The sequence below is a fragment of the Stegostoma tigrinum genome, chromosome 10 (genome assembly GCF_030684315.1).
Source record: "Stegostoma tigrinum isolate sSteTig4 chromosome 10, sSteTig4.hap1, whole genome shotgun sequence".
In the NCBI taxonomy this organism is placed as follows: Eukaryota; Metazoa; Chordata; class Chondrichthyes; order Orectolobiformes; family Stegostomatidae; genus Stegostoma; species Stegostoma tigrinum.
The window spans coordinates 26,285,601-26,308,119 of record NC_081363.1 but is presented as its reverse complement, the minus strand read 5'-3'; the positions used below and the strand labels follow the sequence as shown (position 1 = coordinate 26,308,119).

Here is a 22,519-nt window from a genome sequence, read left to right as displayed (position 1 = left end):
TTATTCCTTACGTGCGTGTAAAAAGCCTTGGGGTTTTCCTTGATCCTATCTGCCAAGGTTTTCTCATGCCCTTAACGCTCTGCTAAGCCCTTTCTTCAGTTCTTTCCTGGATAACTTGTATCCCTTGAGAGCCTTTTCCAATCCTTGTTTCCTAAACCTTATAAGAGCATTCTTCTTCCTCTTAACCAGTCATTCGACCTCTCTTGAGAACCAAGGCTCCCTCACTCGATCACATGTTCCTTGCCTGCTGGGGACAAACATATCGAACACACGCAGAATGCATTCCTCAAACAATCTCCACATTTCAATAGCGATTTTCCATGACAGCATCTGTTACCATTTTATTTTACCCAGTTCTTGCCTAACTGAATTGTAATTACCCTTCCCCCAATTATAAACCTCACCTGCTGTATGTACCTATCCTTTTCCATGACTATTGTAGAAGTAACAGTTATGATCGCTACTGTCAAATGTTCTCCTACTAACAGGTCCAACACTTGGCCCGGTTCATTGTCAAGCACCAAATCCAAAGTGGCCTCTCCTCGTGTTGGTCTATCTACATACTGTGTCAAGAATCCTTCCTGAGCACACTGGTCAAAATCCACTCCGTCTAAACTATTACAACTAAAACGTTTCCAATCAATGTTTGGAAAGTTGAAATTACCCCTAACTACAACCCTGTGACTTCTGCGCCTTTCCAGTATTTACCTCCCAATCCACTCTTCCACTTCTCAGCAACTGTTAGGGGGTCTGTAAAACCATGGTCCCTCATTGTAGGCTCATCCAGAAGATTAAGATGCATGGGATTCAGGGTGACATAGCCACGTGGATTCAGGATTGACTTGCCCATAGAAGGCAAACGGTACTGCTGGAAGGTTGTTTTTTAGGTTGGAGGTCCGTGACTAGTCTTGATCTGCAGAGATCCATACTGGGACCTCTGCCGGTTGTGGTATATATAAATGACTTGGATGAAAATGTAAATGGGTCAGTTAGTAAGTTTGCAGAAAATACACAGATTGGTGGAGTTGAGGATAGTGCAGAAAATTGACAAAGGATACAGCGGGATATAAATCAGTTGTAAATAAGGGCAGAAAAATGGCAAATGAAGTTTAAACTGTGTATGAGGTGCTGCACTTTGGGAAATAAAATGTTAAGGAAAAGTATACAGTTAATGACAGGACCCTGAACAACACTGAGGCACAGAAGGATCTTGGAGTTCAAGTCCATAGCTCCCTGAAAGTGGCCACCCAAGTAGAAAAGGTGATAAAAGATGGTAAAGAAAGCACATGGCATGCTTGCCTTTATTGATCAGGGAATGGAGTACAAGGATCAGGATGTCATGTTGCACCTTTGGTTAGGCTCGAAGTCTATAAAATTATGAGACGCGTAGTTAAAGTTGATAGTCAGAATCTTTTTCCCTGAATTGAAATATCTAAAACTAGGGGGTATGCATTTAAGGTGAGCGAGGGAAAGTTCAAAAGAGATGTAAGGAGCAAGCTTTAATGTAGAGAGTGGTAGGAGTCTGGAATGCGCTTCCAGGGATGGTGTGGAGGCAGATATGATAGGGACATTTAAGAGACTTTTAGATAAGCACATGAATACATAAGGAATGGAGGGAGATGGACCAAGTGCAGGCTGAGGGATTAGTTTAATTTGGCAACATGTTTGACACAATATCGTGGGCTGAAGAGTCCATTCCTGTGCTGTACAGTTCTCAAGGCTGAAGGAATGGGATATATTTCAAAGTCATAATTGTTTAATTTGAAAGGAGACTTTCAAGTGGTGCAATCCCCACTTCACCACTGCACTGTCTTTCTAGATTGCATAGTTTCTGATTTGGTAGGTGATGTCAAAAGAGCATTGGAGAGTTACTGCAGGCACTCTGCACTGGTGGTGGAAGAAGTGAATGTTTAAGGTGGTTAAACACCAGTTGTTTTAGAACAAAGAACAATACAGCACAGGAACTGGCCTTTCAGCTCTGCAAGCCTGCGCTGACACATTTTGCCCTTCCATACTAAAACTGTCTTCACTTATAGGATCTGTATCCCTTTGTTCCCTTCCTTTTCATGTATTCATTCAAATGCTTCTTAAATGATGCTTTATATCTGCTTCCACCACCACCTCTGGCAACACATTCCAGGCACTCACCAATCTTTGGTGAAAAACCTGCCTCACACATCTCTTTTAAACTTCCCCCCTTTCACCTTGAAATCATGGTTTGGGATAACATAGTGGTCATGTTATTCGACAAGTGATCCATAGTCAGGAGTACAAATCCCAACATGGATAAGGAATTAAAATTCAAGTAATAAACTCTGGAACAATTATGTTTGTATTGGTAATGCTTAGCACAAGGTGACTGGCTGGGTGTAAAATTCTCATTTGGTTTACTCCTGTCCTTTAGGGAAAGATATCTGCATCCTTACCCAGTCTGGCCAACATGTGACTCCAATATGGTTGACCCTTAGCAAAAGACTCTGCTTTGTTTAAGGTCAAGAACTTATGAATGAATGAATGATAGAAATGATAGAAAATTCTTTGTTCCAGTCCTATTCTGGCCCCGTCTTTGTCAGATACATCAATGACATCATCGGTGCTGCTTCCCTATCTCGTCTGGAATTGGAAAACTTCATCAATTTCACCTTCAATTTCCACCCTGTCCTCACTTTCGTCTGGTCTTTCTCTGACTCCTCCCTTCCCTTCCTCGACATTTCTGTTTCCATTTCTGGGGATAGACCGACCACTAATATTCACTACAAACCCACTGACTCCCACAGCTACCTGGACTATACATCCTTACACCTCACTTCCTGCAAAGACTCCATCCCATTTTCTCAGATCCTCTGTCTCCGTCGCATATGTTCAGATGAGGCCAACTTTGACAAGGGAGCTGCCGAAATGTCCACTTCTTTCTCAACCCAGGATTCCCCAGCTCCGTTGTCAACAGGGCCCTCAGTCAGATCCAACCCATCTCCCGCACTTCCGCCCTCACCTGTTCTCTTCCATCCCGCAACAACCATAGGGTTCCCTTTATCCACAATTACCATCCCACCAACATCTACATCCAGAAGATTATCAGACATCATTTTCACCACCTCCAGACATATATTCCACTCCCTTTCCTTGTCTGCCTTCTGTAGGGACTGTTCCTTTCAGGACTCCCTGGTCCACACTTCCTTCACCCCCAACACATCCTCACAGCCCTACAGCACCTTCCCCTGTAACCCGTGAAGGTGCAACACCTGTCAATTTACCTCCTCGCTCCCCAGTATCCAAGGGCCCAAACATACCTTTCAGGTGAAGCAACACTTCACCTGCACTTCCCAGAATCTAGTCTATTGCACTCACTGCTCACAATGTGATCTCCTCTACATTGGGGAAATGAAGCATAGACTTGGCGACCGATTTGCAGAACATGTATGTTCTGCTCACAAAAAAACCCCTGAGCTACCTATTGCCTGCCACTTCAATGCACCATCCTGTTTCCTGGCCAACATCTCCTTCTCTGGCTTGCTGCAGTGTTCCAGCAAAGTTCAACGCAAACTGGAGGAACACCTCATTTTCCGCTTGGCCACCCGACAGCCCTCGGACTCAATATTGAGTTCAATAATTTTCGGGCCTAAACTCTCCCATGTCCCAGTCCCCTACCCCACACACCAGGCCTTGTGACCACATTGCCTACCAGTACACACCCTCTGTTGTTAGTGACTAATAGTCCCCATTAACAACTATTCACCCTCCCAGCCTGATCATTGCCAACTCCTTTGTCTGTCCAACTGTCTTTCTCTCTCTTCGGACTCTACCTATCGTTTACTTCCTTCCCCAGCCACCTCTTATTTTCTGCATACAAGCTGACATTTTCACAGCCACCATCAGTTCTGAAGAAGGGTCACCGGACCCGAAACGTTAACTCTGCTTTCTCCTTCAGAGATGAGGCCAGACCTGCTGGGCTTTTCCAGCGACTTTGCTTTTGTTCCTGATAGAAAATGCATGTTTTGTCAACTATGCAAACTAACATGGTAATTGTCACACTCTCGAAACAAGCAAAGTATAATGTTTCTGTTGTGCTTTAAACTAATGGATTCCAGCTGGTGGAGATTCACAGCAGCTCTAAACCTCCTTCGAGCAGAAGATTCGAATGGAGCTGTTTATGTAAGGTGTGTTCAGGAGGGTTTCCTAACGCAGTACGTTGACAGGCCGACGAGGGGAGAGGCCATTCTAGACTTGGTGCTCGGAAACGAGCCGGGGCAGGTATCAGATCTTGTGGTGGGAGAGCATTTTGGTGATAGTGACCATAACTGCCTCACATTCTACATAGCTATGGAGAAGGAGAGGATTAGGCAGAATGGGAGGATATTTAATTGGGGAAGAGGAAACTATGATGCGATTAGACATGAGTTAGGAAGCATGGACTGGGAGCAGTTGTTCCATGGTAAGGGAACTATAGACATGTGGAGACGGTTTAAGGAACAGTTGTTGGGAGTGATGAGTAAATATGTCCCTCTGAGACAGGCAAGAAGGGGTAAGATTAAGGAACCTTGGATGACGAGAGCGGTGGAGCTTCTAGTGAAAAGGAAGAAGGTAGCTTACATAAGGTGGAGGAAGCTAAGGTCAAGTTCAGCTAGAGAGGATTACACACAGGCAAGGAAGGAGCTCAAAAATGGTCTGAGGAGCGCCAGGAGGGGGCACGAGAAAGGCTTGGCAGAAGGAATCCGGGAAAACACAAAGGCATTTTACGCTTACGTGAGGAATAAGAGAATGGTCAAAGAAAGAGTAGGGCCGATCAGGGATAGCATAGGGAACTTGTGTGTGGAGCCTGAGGAGGTAGGGGAAGCCCTAAATGAGTTTTTTGCTTCTGTCTTTACGAAAGAAACCAACTTTGTAGTGAATGAAACCTTTGAAGAGCAGGTGTGCATGCTGGAATGGATAGAGATAGACGAAGCCGATGTGCTGAAAATTTTGTCAAACATTAAGATTGACAAGTCGCCAGGCCCGGATCAGATTTGTCCTCGGCTGCTTTGGGAAGCGAGAAATGCAATTGCTTCGCCACTTGCGAAGATCTTTGCATCCTCGCTCTCCACTGGAGTCGTACCTGAGGACTGGAGAGAGGCAAATGTAATTCCTCTCTTCAAGAAAGGAAATAGGGAAATCCCCGGCAATTATAGACCGGTAAGTCTCACGTCTGTCGTCTGCAAGGTGTTAGAAAGGATTCTGAGGGATAAGATTTATGACCATCTGGAAGAGCATGGCTTGATCAAATACAGTCAACATGGCTTTGTGAGGGGTAGGTCATGCCTTACAAACCTTATTGAGTTTTTTGAGGATGTGACTAGAAAGGTTGATGAGGGTCGAGCTGTGGATGTGGTGTATATGGACTTCAGTAAGGCATTTGATAAGGTTCCCCATGGTAGGCTCATTCAGAAGGTCAGGAGGAATGGGATACAGGGGAACTTAGCTGCTTGGATACAGAATTGGCTGGCCAACAGAAGACAGCGAGTGGTAGTAGAAGGAAAATATTCTGCCTGGAAGTCAGTGGTGAGTGGAGTTCCACAGGGCTCTGTCCTTGGGCCTCTACTGTTTGTAATTTTTATTAATGACTTGGACGAGGGAATTGAAGGATGGGTCAGCAAGTTTGCAGACGACACAAAGGTCGGAGGTGTCGTTGACAGTGTAGAGGGCTGTTGTAGGCTGCAGCGGGACATTGACAGGATGCAGAGATGGGCTGAGAGGTGGCAGATGGAGTTCAACCTGGATAAATGCGAGGTGATGCATTTTGGAAGGTCGAATTTGAAAGCTGAGTACAGGATTAAGGATAGGATTCTTGGCAGCGTGGAGGAACAGAGGGATCTTGGTGTGCAGATACATAGATCCCTTAAAATGGCCACCCAAGTGGACAGGGTTGTTAAGAAAGCATATGGTGTTTTGGCTTTCATTAACAGGGGGATTGAGTTTAAGAGTCGTGAGATCTTGTTGCAGCTCTATAAAACTTTGGTTAGACCGCACTTGGAATACTGCGTCCAGTTCTGGGCGCCCTATTATAGGAAAGATGTGGATGCTTTGGAGAGGGTTCAGAGGAGGTTTACCAGGATGCTGCCTGGACTGGAGGGCTTATCTTATGAAGAGAGGTTGACTGAGCTCGGTCTCTTTTCATTGGAGAAAAGGAGGAGGAGAGGGGACCTAATTGAGGTATACAAGATAATGAGAGGCATAGATAGAGTTGATAGCCAGAGACTATTTCCCAGGGCAGAAATGGCTAGCACGAGGGGTCATAGTTTTAAGCTGGTCGGTGGAAAGTATAGAGGGGATGTCAGAGGCAGGTTCTTTACGCAGAGAGTTGTGAGAGCATGGAATGCGTTGCCAGCAGCAGTTGTGGAAGCAAGGTCATTGGGGTCATTTAAGAGACTGCTGGACATGTATATGGTCACAGAAATTTGAGGGTGCATACATGAGGATCAATGGTCGGCACAACATTGTGGGCTGAAGGGCCTGTTCTGTGCTGTACTGTTCTATGTTCTATGTTCTAAACTACCTTTATGGCATAATTATCTTTATAAAAGAGACAACTGTTTCTTACAGTTTATCCTCTGAAGTACACAAGGTGACTTTGCATGTACTTATAGCCATTTTACCCAGTGCTGGATATTGAAACCTTGCTACTAGGTATTAATCTTGTTAACTGGACCTTTGTGATACCAAATTGGTACCACAGCTTTATTCAGTGTACAGCAAGCTTTTCTGTGATATCTAAGCATTTCCAGCAACAGTGTGGGCACTTTTTGAAATCTCTAAAAGTACAATGTTCGCAGACGGTGCAACAATAACAAAAAAATTCAGAAAATACACAGCAGGTCTGGCAACATCTGAATGGAAGGAAGCATCGTTGATATTTCAAGTTGAGGCCTGACACTGTTTTAATGAAAGACCAGGGCCTAAAATATCAATTCTACGTTTCCATCATTTTCTGTTTTTACTCATTAATCTTAGACAATTTGTGGAGGGTCAGAATGAAATTTTCTATTTGTGAATCTCTGAACTTGCCTGGCCTGGGCCACCTTAGATCACGAGTGTCAGGTCAAATGTGGACAGCAACTTATTTTGATCATAGTGTATTTTAACCAGCATGCTTTTTTTTCCTGTGTGAGATTGGAAACAGAACCTTTGAATTGCTTATCTGGCTACTTCTCTGCATTCTGAAGCTGCTCTCCAAAAAGGGAGCCAATCTTTCTGCATCTACTCTGTCAATACCCTGCAGGACCTATTTGTTTCAATAAGGTCCCCTCTCATTCCTCTAGACTCCAACGAATATGAACCCAGCCTGCTCAACTTCTCCTCATAAGAAAATCTCTCCATGCACAAGACAACAGCAAACTTCTCTGACTTCTCAAACTTCTCAAACATTCCACTCCCGCACATCCCAGATGTCCAAGTTCTTTAAGGACCGCAACTTTCCCCCCACAGTGATCGAGAACGCCCTTGACCGCGTCTCCCGTATTTCCCGCAACACATCCCTCACACCCCGCCCCCGCCACAACTGCCCTAAGAGGATCCCCCTCGTTCTCACACACCACCCTACCAACCTCCGGATACAAAGCATCATCCTCCGACACTTCCGCCATTTACAATCCGACCCCACCACCCAAGACATTTTTCCATCCCCTCCCCTGTCTGCTTTCCGGAGAGACCACTCTCTCCGTGACTCCCTTGTTCACTCCACACTGCCCTCCAACCCCACCACACCCGGCACCTTCCCCTGCAACCGCAGGAAATGCTACACTTGTCCCCACACCTCCTCCCTCACCCCTATCCCAGGCCCCAAGATGACATTCCACATTAAGCAGAGGTTCACCTGCACATCTGCCAATGTGGTATACTGCATCCACTGTACCCGGTGCGGCTTCCTCTACATTGGGGAAACCAAGCGGAGGCTTGGGGACCGCTTTGCAGAACACCTCCGCTCAGTTCACAACAAACAACTGCACCTCCCAGTCGCAAACCATTTCCACTCCCCCTCCCATTCTCTAGATGACATGTCCATCATGGGCCTCCTGCACTGCCACAATGATGCCACCCGAAGGTTGCAGGAACAGCAACTCATATTCCGCCTGGGAACCCTGCAGCCATATGGTATCAATGTGGACTTCACCAGTTTCAAAATCTCCCCTTCCCCTACTGCATCCCTAAACCAGCCTAGTTCGTCCCCTCCCCCCACTGCACCATACAACCAGCCCAGCTCTTCCCCCCCACCCACTGCATCCCAAAACCAGTCCAACCTGTCTCTGCCTCCCTAACCTGTTCTTCCTCTCACCCATCCCTTCCTCCCACCCCAAGCCGCACCCCCAGCTACCTACTAACCTCATCCCACCTCCTTGACCTGTCCGTCTTCCCTGGACTGACCTATCCCCTCCCTACCTCCCCACCTATACTCTCTCCACCTATCTTCTTTACTCTCCATCTTCGGTCCGCCTCCCCCTCTCTCCCTATTTATTCCAGTTCCCTCTCCCCATCCCCCTCTCTGATGAAGGGTCTAGGCCCGAAACGTCGGCTTTTGTGCTCCTGAGATGCTGCTTGGCGTGCTGTGTTCATCCAGCCTCACATTTTATTATCTTGGAATTCTCCAGCATCTGCAGTTCCCATTATCTCAGCAAACTTCTCTGGATTGCCTAAAGCTGTAGCATATCTTTTCTTGGTTAAGGGATGAAAACTGTTCACAGTTCTCCACGTATGATCTGATTAGTGCCTTGTATATTTTTAGCAGGGCTTCCCTATTTTTAGACTCTATTCCCTTTGAAATAAAGCCAACAGTCCATTTGCCTTCCCTATTACCTGCTGAACTTGGATTGTTGCTTTTTGTTACATATGCATAAGGGTCCCCAAATCCCTCTGTGCTGCAGCTTTCTGCAGTCGCTGTCTATTTAAATAGTTTTCAGCTCTTCTAATCTCCTTATCAAAGTGTGTAACATCACATTAAAACTAGTACAGTTCCTTTCTCGCTGTCATTATGTCATGATTTGTGGGAGCTTCTACAGAACACCTACTGTCAGGGGGCTGATAGACTAGTGAAGTTCTGAGGGAGGGTCACTTGATCCAAAATTGATTTCTCTCAACAGATGCTGCCAGACTTGCTGGGCTTTTCCAGCAATTTCTGTTTTTATTTCTGATTTACAGCATCCGCAGTTCTTTGGGTTTTCGTCTTGTTCTTATGTTGGAATTTCTGTGTTGAGCTTGTTGCAATGTTCCAGCAAAGTCCAGTGCAAGCTGGAGGAACATGACTCATTCTCCACTTCAGTACTTTGCAGCCTTCAGGAACCTAACAGTGAGTGCAAAAACTTCAGATCATAAGCAATGTCCTCCATTTTACTAAGACTCATGCCACCATGCAAAGCCTTGTTCACAATGGTTTGGTCTCAGCAGAGCAGATTTACTTTCTACTATTCATGCCTCCCATAACACTTATTCTGCATCTATATCTCCCTCTGCTACCATGAGCACACTTTTTGGCTTTTCCTCTGTGCATCTTCATCATCTGTTCCACTTGCTCTTCCTTCCCCTTTGTGAAATGCATAAAAATTATAATTTTCCAGCGACTTTCAGTTCAGAAGTCATGTTGGTTTCAAAACATTAACTCTGTTTCTTCCTCTACAGCAGCAGCTGAGTTTCTCCAGCACTTTCTACTTTTCTTTCCAATCTCTAACCTCGACTGTACTTTGCTTTTATAACATTTAGTGTTAGATGTTTAGGAATAAAACAGGCATTACAGATTGATCATTGGTTACACAATCCTTTTATTTCAATTGAAACTGTCTATCAACTTCCTGTCAAGGTTACTAAAGTCAAATATTGCACCATTAACAGAGCTAAATGATTTTAATTAAATGGAAAGAGCAAAAATAACATAGTTCAAACTGAACACCATATATTACTTAGGTAGATAACTGTTATGGTGAGCACATTTGCTATACTTCACTGCTGAGTAAAATAAATGACAAAACTGAAATTAATGCCACTTGGAAAGTGACACATACACAAACTCAATCTCTCATTTGATGTCAAAATAACAGGCTTAGTGTAGAATTGGTGGAATTTAACTACTAATCAATAACCCCTTTGCCATGCCATTGGAAATTTAAAACTATCGATCACTCTACTATTTTCCGTTCTGTAATGGAATACAGTAGGGTGAATTATTACTAATCCATCATAGCTTCTGTTAAAAATTCAGGAATTAGGTTTGAGTTCTCACTCCCAAGTCGCGATTACACAGTCAGGAGAATTCTGTCTGAATTGTGAGAAAGTGCCTGGGCAACAGGACTTTCATCCTGGGGGGTGGGGGGGGGTCAGGTATTAATGAGAGTGGGACTCCCGGCACCTGAATAGAATTTGGAGGCACCCACAGGTGCTGTGGTTTGCAAACCGTTTGAAGGGCCCATCTCATTACTGCAGGACTTTGTCATGGCTGTGTTTAGAAACAAGAAACCAAGGAAACAGTCCTCCAGTCCTTAGCTCTCACATCTCCTCAGACACTTCCAATGTCTTACCATGCCTAATGTGATATAGTGCCCTTCATCCAACCTATACAGCCAATCATGCCTCATGGGCCTCTTATGTCCATTCACCCAAATCCATGATCCCCATACGATGCCAAACGATACAGTTCCAGCGACACCCATTACTGCACATACGTCCCACAGCAAGAATAGTGTTTGTACATTATTAGTGATGAACTTAATTCAGGAAATCAGAACGTAGGTTGTGTTTTAGTGGAGATGAAGAACATTAAGGGAAAGAGGTCACTAGTGAGGGTAGACTACAGGTCCTCTAACAGTATCCACAATATTAGATTCAGACCACAAGAAAAAGTATTGGCTGCCTGAGATAAAGGGACCTCAAAAATCATAGAATCCCTACAGTGTGGAAGCAGACCATTTAGCCCATCGAGTCAACACTGAGCCTCAGAAGAGCATCCCACCCAGATCGAACCCTATTCTAGACACTATGGACAATTTAGCATAGCCAATCCATCTAGCCTGAACAACTTTAGACTGTGGGAGGAAACCAATGCACACAGAGGAAACCCACATAGACACAGGGAGAATGTGCAAACTCCACACATACAGTCACCTGAGGCTGGAATCAGACCTGGGTCCCTGGTGCTGTGAGGCAGCAGTGCTAACTGCTGAGCCACTGTGACATTATCTACATATAAATTGGAAAAAAACAGACTGACAGTCATAGCCTGGATGAGGCATTTAAAGTATGCTGAAATTGATCAGACAGCAAGTTATATTAGACTTGGTACTTTGTAACGTGGCAGGATTAACTAATGGCCTCAGAGTAAAGGCACCCCTAGGTATTAGTGACCACAGTATGGTTGCATTTTACACTTTTTTATTCTGTCATGGGATGTGTGAAGTATTGGCTGAGCCAGCACTTCTTACCCATCTCTAGCTCTGCTCATGATGGTGGTGGTGAACTGCCTTCATGAACAGTGCAGTCAATTTGGAAAGATCAGTACACTGTCTAAGATCAGTATTTTAAGCTTAAGTAAAGGCATCTACATCGGCATGGAACCTAATTATCTGGTAGCTCCAGAGGGCAGGACGTCCTCCTAGTGAGGGTGGAAGTTCCACTAGGAATTTGTTTGGTTCATCTGCAGTACTTACTGGCTGGGGAAGGGGGGAGAACAAACCAATCATTCCCTGCTATTTATTGGTTTTGTGTCAATGTAAAAATGCCCTTACGCTTTTATCAATTGTCCTAAAACTCTGTTAAGTTCAGTAATGTCTTTGAGGGAAACAGATTTGTCATCCTTGCATGGTGAGGTCTTTATGTGACTCCATACCCAAAGAGATGTGGTTGACTCTCAGCTGCCATCTAAAATAGTCCAGGAAGCCACTCAGTTGTATGAAACCACTACAGAAAAGCTAAAAAGGACTTATGCTGAGGGAAAGGAAATAAATATAATAACCATCACTCGAGATAAGTTGATACAATAAGGGGCTAAAGATCTGACGGGATGAATTCTAGGATATTAGACTACCTCTAGGAAGTAGTTGTACTGGTAGTAATTTTCCAGGAATCCTTAGATTCTAGAAAAAATTCTAGAGAAATGGAAAACTGCCAATGTAACACCCATATTTTAAAAAGGGGGGAAAGAAAGGCCTGTTAATGTCTGCTACTGGGAAAGTATTCAAGTCTATTACTAAGGATTTAACAGCACAGCATTTAGAAATACATAATATGATCAAGGAAAGTTAGCATGACCTCATGAAGGCAAAATCATACCTGACAAATATACTAGAGTTCTTTGAGGAGGTAACAAGCTGTATAGATAATCGGGAAGCAGTGGATGTAACACATTTGGATTTTCAGAAGATTGTAGATGAGGTACCATCCATTAGGCTACTTAATCAGAGTGCATGTTATTGGAGGCAGCACATTAGCATGAATAAAGGACAGGCTAACTGATAGCAGGCAGAGAGTTGGGATGAAGGGGTGCTTTTTCAGGATGGCAACATGGAGTGCTGTGGGGTCAGTGCTGAGGCCACAATTATTTACAACATATGTTAATGACTTGGATGAGGCAAGTAAACATGCTATAGCCACGTTTGTGGGTGATGTGGGCTTCAGATCGGTATGACAGGTCGGCACAACATCGAGGGCCGAAGGGCCTATACTGTGCTGTAATGTTCTATGTTCTATGATGTACCAAGATGTGGGAAAGCAAGTGGTGGAGATGACGCAAAGAGTCTGCAAAGAACTTTGGACAAGTTAAGCAAGTGGGCAAAATCTTAGGAGATGGAACATAATTTGGGAAATCTTGAGGTTATGCACGTTGACAGGAAGGATACAGGAGGTGAATCTCATTTAAATGAAGAAAGACTAAGAAACACAGAATTCCAAGATTCACAATCCACCCAATAAAATAATTTCTCCTCACCTCCAACTAGTAACATCTTGTTTTCGAACAATGTCTCCTACTTTCAGATTCCCAAACCAGGGGAAACATCTTAACTGCATCTGTCCTCCTATCCTTTTAAGTATTTTGGAGATTTCAAATGGAATCACCTTATCTCTTTAAAACGCTAGAGAACAAAGACCCAGTTTTCTAAATCCCTCTTCATAGGACAGTCCCATCACCTGGGAATAAGTCTAGTGAAACTTTACTGCACTTCCTCTATGGCAACAGTATCTTTCCTGAGACAAGGAGACAAAAACTGTACTCCAATTGTAGTCTAAACAAGATCTTATACATTTGAAGCAAGACTGCACTACTCCAGTACTCAAACCTCCTTGTAATAAAGACTAACATTCCATTAACCTTTCTAATAGTTTGCTGCACTTATGTATTAGTGTTGGAGAACTTATTGACCAGGACATGTAGAACCTTTTGTGCATTTTCCAACCTCTTACCATTTAATATATACTATGTAATACTCAGAAGAAAGCACTATAAAGTACACACAGGATAGTTGCCTCCAGGTAAATAATAAAGTGAGTGAGGTGACAAGAGAAGAGCCAAAGACACATTGTATGAAGATGCATGAGATCCGTGTGCATGCGTGCCCTAAACATAATAGAACCTGGAAAAAATATGCAAGTTACATGTGTTGCTGACCTCCAAACTAAAGTGTTGAAGTGCTGAAGTGACGTGCGAGTTGATCTGAAAGCAGGCATGGTGATGTGGTTTGGCGATGTTAACTTCTGTTGATGAGTGATTCATGAGGATTGTGGCCGTGGAGCACGTAGGAATGGCCTTCTGAAGAAGCAGTTGCATGATGGCAGACAAACGGTGTCTAGAAGAACATAGCAGGCCAGGCAGCAAATAGAGGAAAGGAGCAGTCAATATTTCTGGTATTTAGCATTCAGCAAGCTGCAGCTACCAGTGTGCGCGCTGGCTTATCTGTTTAGAACTTGTGCTGTCTAATTTCTCAGTGGAGGAGAGGATCAGTTAGGCAAGCTGGGGCTTTAGTGAGATGCAAACACTTGGAGCCAAGGTAGTTGTCACCCAGTGGTGAAATCCTGAATTTACTTGATGTGAAAATTGGGAAAAATTTTCTCCATGTCAAAAATCCTGATTTCTTCATTTGCATCACATTTTCCCACCTTTCCCACCATCTATCCTCCTGCACCAGGGAGGGGAAAATTCCACCTCGCATTTACGTAGTGAGAATACAGAACATTTAAAAAATTTTACCCACAAAAACCTTATTTCATATGTTCTCCTTAACAATTCATAGTAAGCACTATTATGTCATGACTATTACAACAACTGCAAAATCCACACTGAAGGTAAATGGGGCGGGTAACAATAAGTTTTATTATAATTCATGAAGGTTGTATTTTGGTTTGGTTTTTTGCAAACTGTTGAAACAACAAAGGGGATAGTCACAAAAGGAAGTATCCAAATTATACCAACAGAACATTCATGGAAGGCAAATTATCCACAGAGCACGAAACGACTAGGCTTACCTTTTTATTGCTTTGTAGCAGATAATGACTGCTATCACCAGGAAAGCAAGAATGGCGCAACTCACTGCAATTAAAATGACGATGTCCGTCCACCAGGGTTTTAATGGAGGATAATCTGTGGGTTTTACAGCTACATGGAAAAGAAAGAAAAAAAGAGTTATCTTTGTATATTAAGAATTTAAAGTCATTCAACGAAGTTTGTTTCGCACAAACATTAGGAAACAATAACAACAGTATCTCTCTTAGCATTGAAAATGTGAAATTATACAACATCCTAAGAAGACCAAAGACTGGTTATTGTAGCTTATATGTTATTGCTGCCATTTTATCGTAATGTTTCGTAGAGCAATGAAACAAATTAGCACATTTTAACTTGTAGGTGAAGCAGCATTTTACCTGCATTTCACACAATCTAGCATTCACTGCTCACAGTGTGGTCTCTCCACTACATTGGAAAAATGAAGCATAGACTGGGTGACTGCTTTGCGGGACACTTGCATTCTGTCTGCAAAAGCAATCCTGGACTTTCAGTTGTCTGCCACTTCAACACACCACCCTGTTTCCTGGCCAACTTCTCTGACTTAAGCTGCTGCAGTGTTGTAGTGAAGCTCAGCACAAGCTGGAAGAACAGTGCCTCATTTTCAACTTGGGGATCTCTATCTGGACTGGACTGCAAGAGATACCGCTGCCAAACCCCACCATCACCCCAAGAACAATCCGAGCATTGAAACCTCATCTTCAGGTGGTCCGTCGTCAGCTCCACTATAGTTGTCGTCAAACAATGGCAGTATTGTATCTATGCTTGGCCTCAGTCTGGGAGTTGCACAATGGCATTATTGGCTGTAGTTACAGAGGACAGCTCTTGATTTACAGAAACCATCCTTGTTAGGCTTCTGACTTTTGAATATGAGTGTTTTCAAGGATACAGGTATTATGGCACCTCCCAGAGTATCTAGTGCACACTTCCAAATGGCGGTGCTGATAATCATAGAACACTCACATATCAATGGAATAGAACAATTTTCCATTGAAGAACTCAGATGTGTTATGAAAGAGCACCTCAATGCATTGTGTGTACATTGCATTTGTCCTGCGCCTGGGGGATGCCTAATTCCAGAGCTGTAGCACTGGTCTCATGAGTAATGAGATGAGGATGCGAAACCACGTGCAACATCAATTAGAAATCACCGCTGCCATTTTCCAACTTCCCAATCCAATCATCTTAATCCTGCCCCAATGAATATGATGTTAAATGGAAAGAAGAACCCAAATCTAATCTATTTACAGGCATCATGAAGGTAACTTGTTGGATTATTATCTCTGGTTCTTCATGCAGTGTATATATTTGGAAGTTGCTTATGCTTAGCTGTCTTGCATGGTCAGCCATTCTTCAATATTCTGCAACACAGATTCAACAGACAGAAGGATTCTTATCATTTACTGAAGTTGCAATAAATGTTCCTTTCAGCAGGCCTAACCTTCCACCTTCAGTGCCCATACAATTTGGTCCTCTGTTGATGTATGTAACTAATAAACAACATGCATGACACTGGCTGCACAGACTCAAAAGATTAACTCTTTAACATTAAACTTTTTCTCCCCACACATGTTGCTAGATTAGTTGAGTTTCTTCAGGATGCTCTGTGTTTGTTTTATAGTAAAACAGATGTGAAGAGCTTCTACGGGTACATAAAGAGGAAGCAACTCAGGTAAAATTTGTTCACTTCGAGGCAGAAACAAGAGAAATAGTCATACAGTTGAAGGAATGGAGAGATGTTGAACATTATTTTCTGTCTGATTTCACAGTTCATAGAAATTACATAGGAGACGCTAACTTTATGACCAGGTGAAAAATGGCTGACCGGATCCCCACTGCTTAACTTCCTTAGTGAGTTACAATAAAGATTTTAGCTCTTTTTGATTAGGCTATACTGTCTCCAATTAAAAATATATTTAACAACTTTTGCCAATGAAGAAGGCTTTCTTGAGTCAAAAACAAATCAAATTTATTAACTGTTGAGAAATAACAGAAATTGCCAGAAAAGCTCAGCAAGTCTGGCAGCCCGTGAGTTTGGTAAGGTCACAATCCCTGGCAAGCTGGACTATTGGTAAAATGTTTAACAAGAAATCATGAGTGTCAATGAGGTACTCACCGCTGCCTATCGAGTATTTCACCACTTAAGAAAAGTATGCAAGATATGGTGAGATAATCTCAATCTTGAGATGGGCCGCGCCATTCATTTCACTTGATTCTCCCACACATCTCACCACAGCCCACATCACTCAGAGCATGAACAGACTTAATCCTGAGACACTGTTTCTCCTGGCTAGGGAATCTAGAACATGAGAACACCGCCTGAGAATTAGGGGATCAATCATCTCGGAATACAATGAGGAATTCCCCACTTAGTTGCAAATCTTTAGAATTGTCTACTCCGAAGAGTGTTTGTTGCTCTATCTCTGATGAATTTGATAGTTTTGTTTCTAAAAGGGCGTAGGGAATATGCAGGAATTGAGACAGAAGATCAGTTTGATTACACTGAATGGAAAAGCAGACCTAAGGGGCCAAATTCTGAAGAAGGGTGCCAAACCAAAACATTAATTTTCCTGCTCCTCTGATGCTGCCTGGCCTGCTGTGTTCCTCACTTCACACTGTTATCTCTGACTCCAGCTTCGGCAGCTCCTACTGTCTCTTAAGGGGTCAAATTGTCTATTCATGCTCCCATTTCTTGGTTTCTGCTTTACACAATATGGGCTGTTTGTATATCTAAGGTGTTGTGAATGGAACTGAACACTGGGCAATTCTAAGTGAACATATTCACTTCTAACCCTATGGTGGACGGGTGGTCATTGAAGAAATAGCTGGGGATAATTGGGCCAAGGACACTATCCTGAGTAACTTCTGCAGAATTATGCTGCAGCTGAGATGATTGACCGCAAACGATTTCCTTTGTGCTGGGTATGACTCAAAACAGTGAAGCATTTTCCTCCTGATTCCGTATGACTTCGATTTTGATGCCTCACTCAATGAAATAGCGCCCTGATGTCACGGGCAGTCAATTGCATCTCATTTCTGAAATTCAGCTCTCCTGTTGATGACTGGTCCAAGCCTGTGATCAGATCCAGAGTGGAATGGCCTCCCAATTGTGTACTGCTGTGCCATCATAATTGGTGAATCTAACCTGCCAGTGTGGCAGGATATACTTAAGCAAAGTGATAGAGAGGTTGGGGACACTAGTTATAAGGCACGAGTGGTGAGGATTGACTTCATCAGGCTGTTGCCTGACATATCTATAACAGCTGTCCCAATTTTAGCACAAGTTCCTAGATATTAGTGGGAAGGATGTTGTAGGGTCAACTGACATTTGCTGTCCTTTCTCTGGTAATAGTGCTGTAAACCAGATCCACTTGGTTTTATTCTACTGAAATATTTGGTTGCGATTCAATTCTACGCTGAACAGTTCTCTGACTCTGGCACGATTGCTTTTCTTAATTCATCTCATCCTTTGTAGTACAAGAGGCAGCAAAGATATTAAAATAACAAGTAGAATATCAGTGGCTACAAATTTTGTAGTTGAAATCTGACATTGAATTTCACCATTTCTTGACTATATGTGTATATGCAGGCTATGGCTTAGACAAATTTCTCCCATTTGAAAATGGACCAAGAGCCTGAGGGCACAATTCTCAAGTTCAAAAGAAGCAAATGTGACGTGAAGAAAGGAACATTTTGGAGCAGCAAACAGGGTATGGAGTGCTCTGCCTGGATGTTTAATTAAATAGAAACAAAGTGTAGTGTTGTAGGCAAAAAGCAGGAAATTGGCATGAAGTCAAAATGCTGAGTACCAGTGCAAACAGGATGGGCTGACTGGACTTCTTCTGCAAAGTAGCAATATTCTGATTCTGTGACTGCAATTTCTCTATTTAAAAAGAGCAGAGAAAGATGATTTTTTTTTCCACTTTCCGCTCAGATTTTCATTCAAGAAGAAAATCCACCAAAAGCAATTCAGAAATCAGTGGTGGTTGACATGATTGCAGGGATACCTACACCTTGCTATCCAATTGCAACAAATTTATTTTGTCATTCCTGAAGGAACACAGATCAACTAAATATTGTATTGGAATAAAAAATATCCCAATCGTATGATCAGGGATAATGGGAATTGCAGATGCTGGAAAATCCTAGATAACAAAGTGTGGGGCTGGATGAACACAGCAGGCTAAGCAGCATCTTAGGAGCACAAAAGCTGACGTTTCGGGCCTAGACCCTTCATCAGAGACGTCTAGGCCTGAAACGTCAGCTTTTGTGCTCCTAAGATGCTGCTAAGCCTGATGTGTTCATCCAGCTCCACACTTTATCCTAATTGTATGATGTCCAACCTGCTGAATTTTTGACCCTTTTTTTGCTTTTATTTCTAATTTCCAGCATCCCCAATATTTTATCTCAACTGACTGGGCCTCATTTCTTGGCATTGGTGTCATAAACCCAATTTCTGGAAACACAAGGTCCTGCCAAAATAGTCGCAAACCTTTTCGCAGCAGACCCCAGAGGTCACAGGTGAGCTACAAACCTTTATTTTCAATCAGACAGTTTTGATAATTCTTCCTTTTACCACTTCCATAAGCATGTGCAGAGACCCGAGTACTAAGCCTACTATTAGAACCCTGTCTACTGACTTTAAAACACTGAAGCCTGCAGCTACTTTTTCAGAGTGCATCTCACAAGCAACCTTCTTTCCGCTTCTCTGTATACGGAAGTCTGCACGCATATAATCAATGCCTTAAAGCAGAATTTTTATATTTTATGGATAATAATCTCCAATTTGTTATGCTTCTGGATGGGATATCCCACACAGATATGCTCCTAGGTGAGGAGCAACAAACTGCCTCCTCCATCAATCTATCCCCTGCTTGACTGCAACATGGTTAACTTTAACAAAAGTTCCTTCACTCAGGGACACCTCTCCCCAGCTTAAATATATTTGTTTTGTAAGGAGGCTTTCCTGAGTTAAAGAAAAGTTTCATTTGTTACAAAACTACAAGCCAAAGTAATAAAATTTGATTCATAAATATACAGATAAAAAATGATAGGCAAAACCAAAAAAGTATATGTTTAAAAAAGTATAAAAATGATTGGTGGATGACTGCGAAACACTGGGGGTGTAAAGGTGGATGACTGCGGAGTGTTGTCTTTGGCAGTTAAGTGGGTGCTTGGAGATTCATAGTTCTGCCACTAGGTGCAAGGGATGGTCCAGTTTTCATCAACAGTGGCTTTGCTGATTTGTTTTCAACGACTAGAGAAACTTTATTTCGGCATAATTGTGCACACACTGCTGTTTAATGGAATTCCTCAGCTGTGCCCCTCACCGCATACTTTTTCACAGTGGAACGTGACACACGGGCTAACACACTAGCCTGCCAGCTCCCTAGAACACAGAGATCAGAGCTTGTAGTTTTTCTTTATTTATTGTGCATTCCTGGAAGGGTCAAACACTAATTACTCCTTTGTCCAGAACTACCTTTACTTCAATTCACATCACATTTTGGAGCAGCATCATGGCTCGGTGGTTAGCATTACTGCTTCACAGCGCCCAGGACATAGGTTTGATTCCAGTCTCAGATGACTGTATGTGTGGAGTTTGCATGTTTCCTGTGTGGCTGCATAGGGTTTCTTCTGGATGCTCCAGTTCTCTTTCACAGTTCAAAGAAGTACAAGTTGACCATAGTGTTTAGAGATGTGCATGCTAGGTGGATTAGACTTAGGAACTGCAGGATTACAGGGAGTGAATAAGGGGTAAGTCTGAGTGGGATGCTCTTCGGAGAGTCGGTATGGGCTTGATGGGCTGAATGGCCTGTTTCCTCACTGTTGGGATCCTATGATTCACTGTCTGGGATACAACTCACAGGACACTGCAGTTCAATTTGCTGAATGGCACCTATCCCTTTGAACTGTTGCTAGCTGAGGTTTACTTGACACTCTTCAGATGGAACATTCCATGATTCTGCTCAGATTAGATTAGATTGGATTCCCTACAGTGTGGGAACAGGACCTTCGGCCCAACAAGTCCACACCACCCCATGCAGTATCCCACCCAGACCCATCCCCTGTGACCCACACACCCCTGAACACTACGGGCAATTTAGCATGGCTAATCCACCTAGCCTGCACATCTTTGGACTGTGGGAGGAAACCGGAGCACCCAGAGGAAACTCACGCAGACACGGGGAGAATGTGCAAATTCCATACAGACAGTTGCCCGAGGCTGGAGTCGAACCCGAGTCCCTGGCGCCGTGAGGGGCTGCGGTGCTAACCACTGAGCCACCGTGCCACCTAGAACCAGGCATAATCAACACAGCAGCTTTAACACAGCCACTGAATTTGCATCCTCAGCCATCTTTTGGCTTGTGCATCCCTCTTTTAAAAATAAACGTGCACTTAAAAGTTCAATATATCCATAAGAATCTATAATCCATAATTCAGGGTTATACATTATTTTGATGACAACTTAAGCTTCCAAGGTGAAATTTACAATCTAAATTTGACTATGAAATTTATTATTCAGTTTTGGATACTGTGAAAGAAGCCACGAGGTAGAAGTAGCACAATCATTTCATCATTTGGTGCTCAGCCTCTTCCCATCAGTGAGATTCCTGTACAATTATCAGAGTAAATTGGAAAGTATTGTGCTTTGCACTTATAATCATTAATCTCCGAATGTTCACTGACACATTAAAGTCTTTTGGAACCTATGGTATCCAATATTCAGCAATATTTCAAATGTAGCCTTATCATGAATCCATATTAGGTTGGAATTACTTGTGTTTCCAAGTTAAATTTCTCTTGATATCACAAGACATGATTATACATTTTTGGCAACATCGCACTGACTGGATACTTTCCAGTGAATAGTCACTAATCACATTATTTATATCTTTGGTCATGAATAATCCTTCATTCTGAGAAATGTTCACATTTCTTTTCCCAGTACTTATTGTTTATTTCATGTTAAAATGCAAATGCCATTCCTTGATTTGCTTAAGTCCCTTTGAGACATAAAGGTCACAGGATTCTTGTTATAAAAAGTGGTCATAGTGTCAAACAGCATAGGAAGCAGGCTCTTTGATCCAACTTGTCCATACTGACCAGGTTTCCCAAACTGAACTAGCCCCATTTGCTTGTATTTGGCCCAAATACCTCTAAACCTTTTCTAATCATGTCCCTGTCCAAATGTCTTTTAAATATTGTAATTGTACCAGCCTCTACCACTTCCTCTTGCAGCTCAATCTATCAGGTCAAAAATTACACAATATCAGATGATAGTCCAACAGGTTTATTTGAAGACACAAATTTTCAGATCTTGCACCTTCTTCAGGTGTCCGTGAGAGGCATGGCATCTGACACAGAATTTGTAAGCAAACGATCAAAGGGTCATAGAACTGATGTGAATGTGTTGAACAAACCTAAGATGGCTGTTAAATCTTTAATCAGTTAGAAAGGATTAAAATGAATTTCTTTCAAGTCAAGATGACTAAATGTTTTCTAAGTTCCGTCAGTAAACCAAAAATAATATCCCAGGTCAGAGTCTATGAGGCTATGTATCGACTTGGAGTCAGAATGGTTGTATTTCCAAAGTATGAATTTATAAAATGCCACATTGACTGGCTACAAATTGTGCGCTTTTTGAAGAAAATAGAATGTATCTGAAATTACAAATCTGCAAATACGAATTCACCCCATAGATTTATATGTGCGCGCAAGGGAGAGAGAGAAAGAGAGTGTGCGCGAGATCTGTGTGTGTGTGCGTGAGATCTGTATGTGTGCGCGCGCGTGTGTGTGAGAGAGAGATATCCGGGTTGAGGCCATCCACATGGGTACCGAACTGAGCTATTGGCCTCTGCTTAGCAACTTTGCATTGTTGTGTATCCCGAAGATAAGGCGCTTGGAGGACGTTTCCCCAAAGATCCAAAGCTGAATATCCTTGTCCGCTGAAGTGTTCCCATTATCTTTTATCTTGTCTTGTCCAGTCCAGTCCAACATCGGCACCTCCAC

General features: G+C 42.9%; 1 protein-coding gene across 3 annotated transcripts in view; it reads right to left on the bottom strand.

The window, feature by feature from the left end:
- The window catches only part of prima1 (proline rich membrane anchor 1), a 155,283-nt gene that overhangs the window by 87,451 nt on the left and 45,313 nt on the right, over window positions 1-22,519 (bottom strand). For all 3 annotated transcript variants that reach the window (XM_048538594.2, XM_059649060.1, XM_048538593.2), the window contains exon 3: window positions 14,470-14,599. In XM_048538594.2, the coding sequence (XP_048394551.1) occupies window positions 14,470-14,599 (130 nt within the window). The remainder of the gene's footprint in view (window positions 1-14,469; window positions 14,600-22,519) is intronic.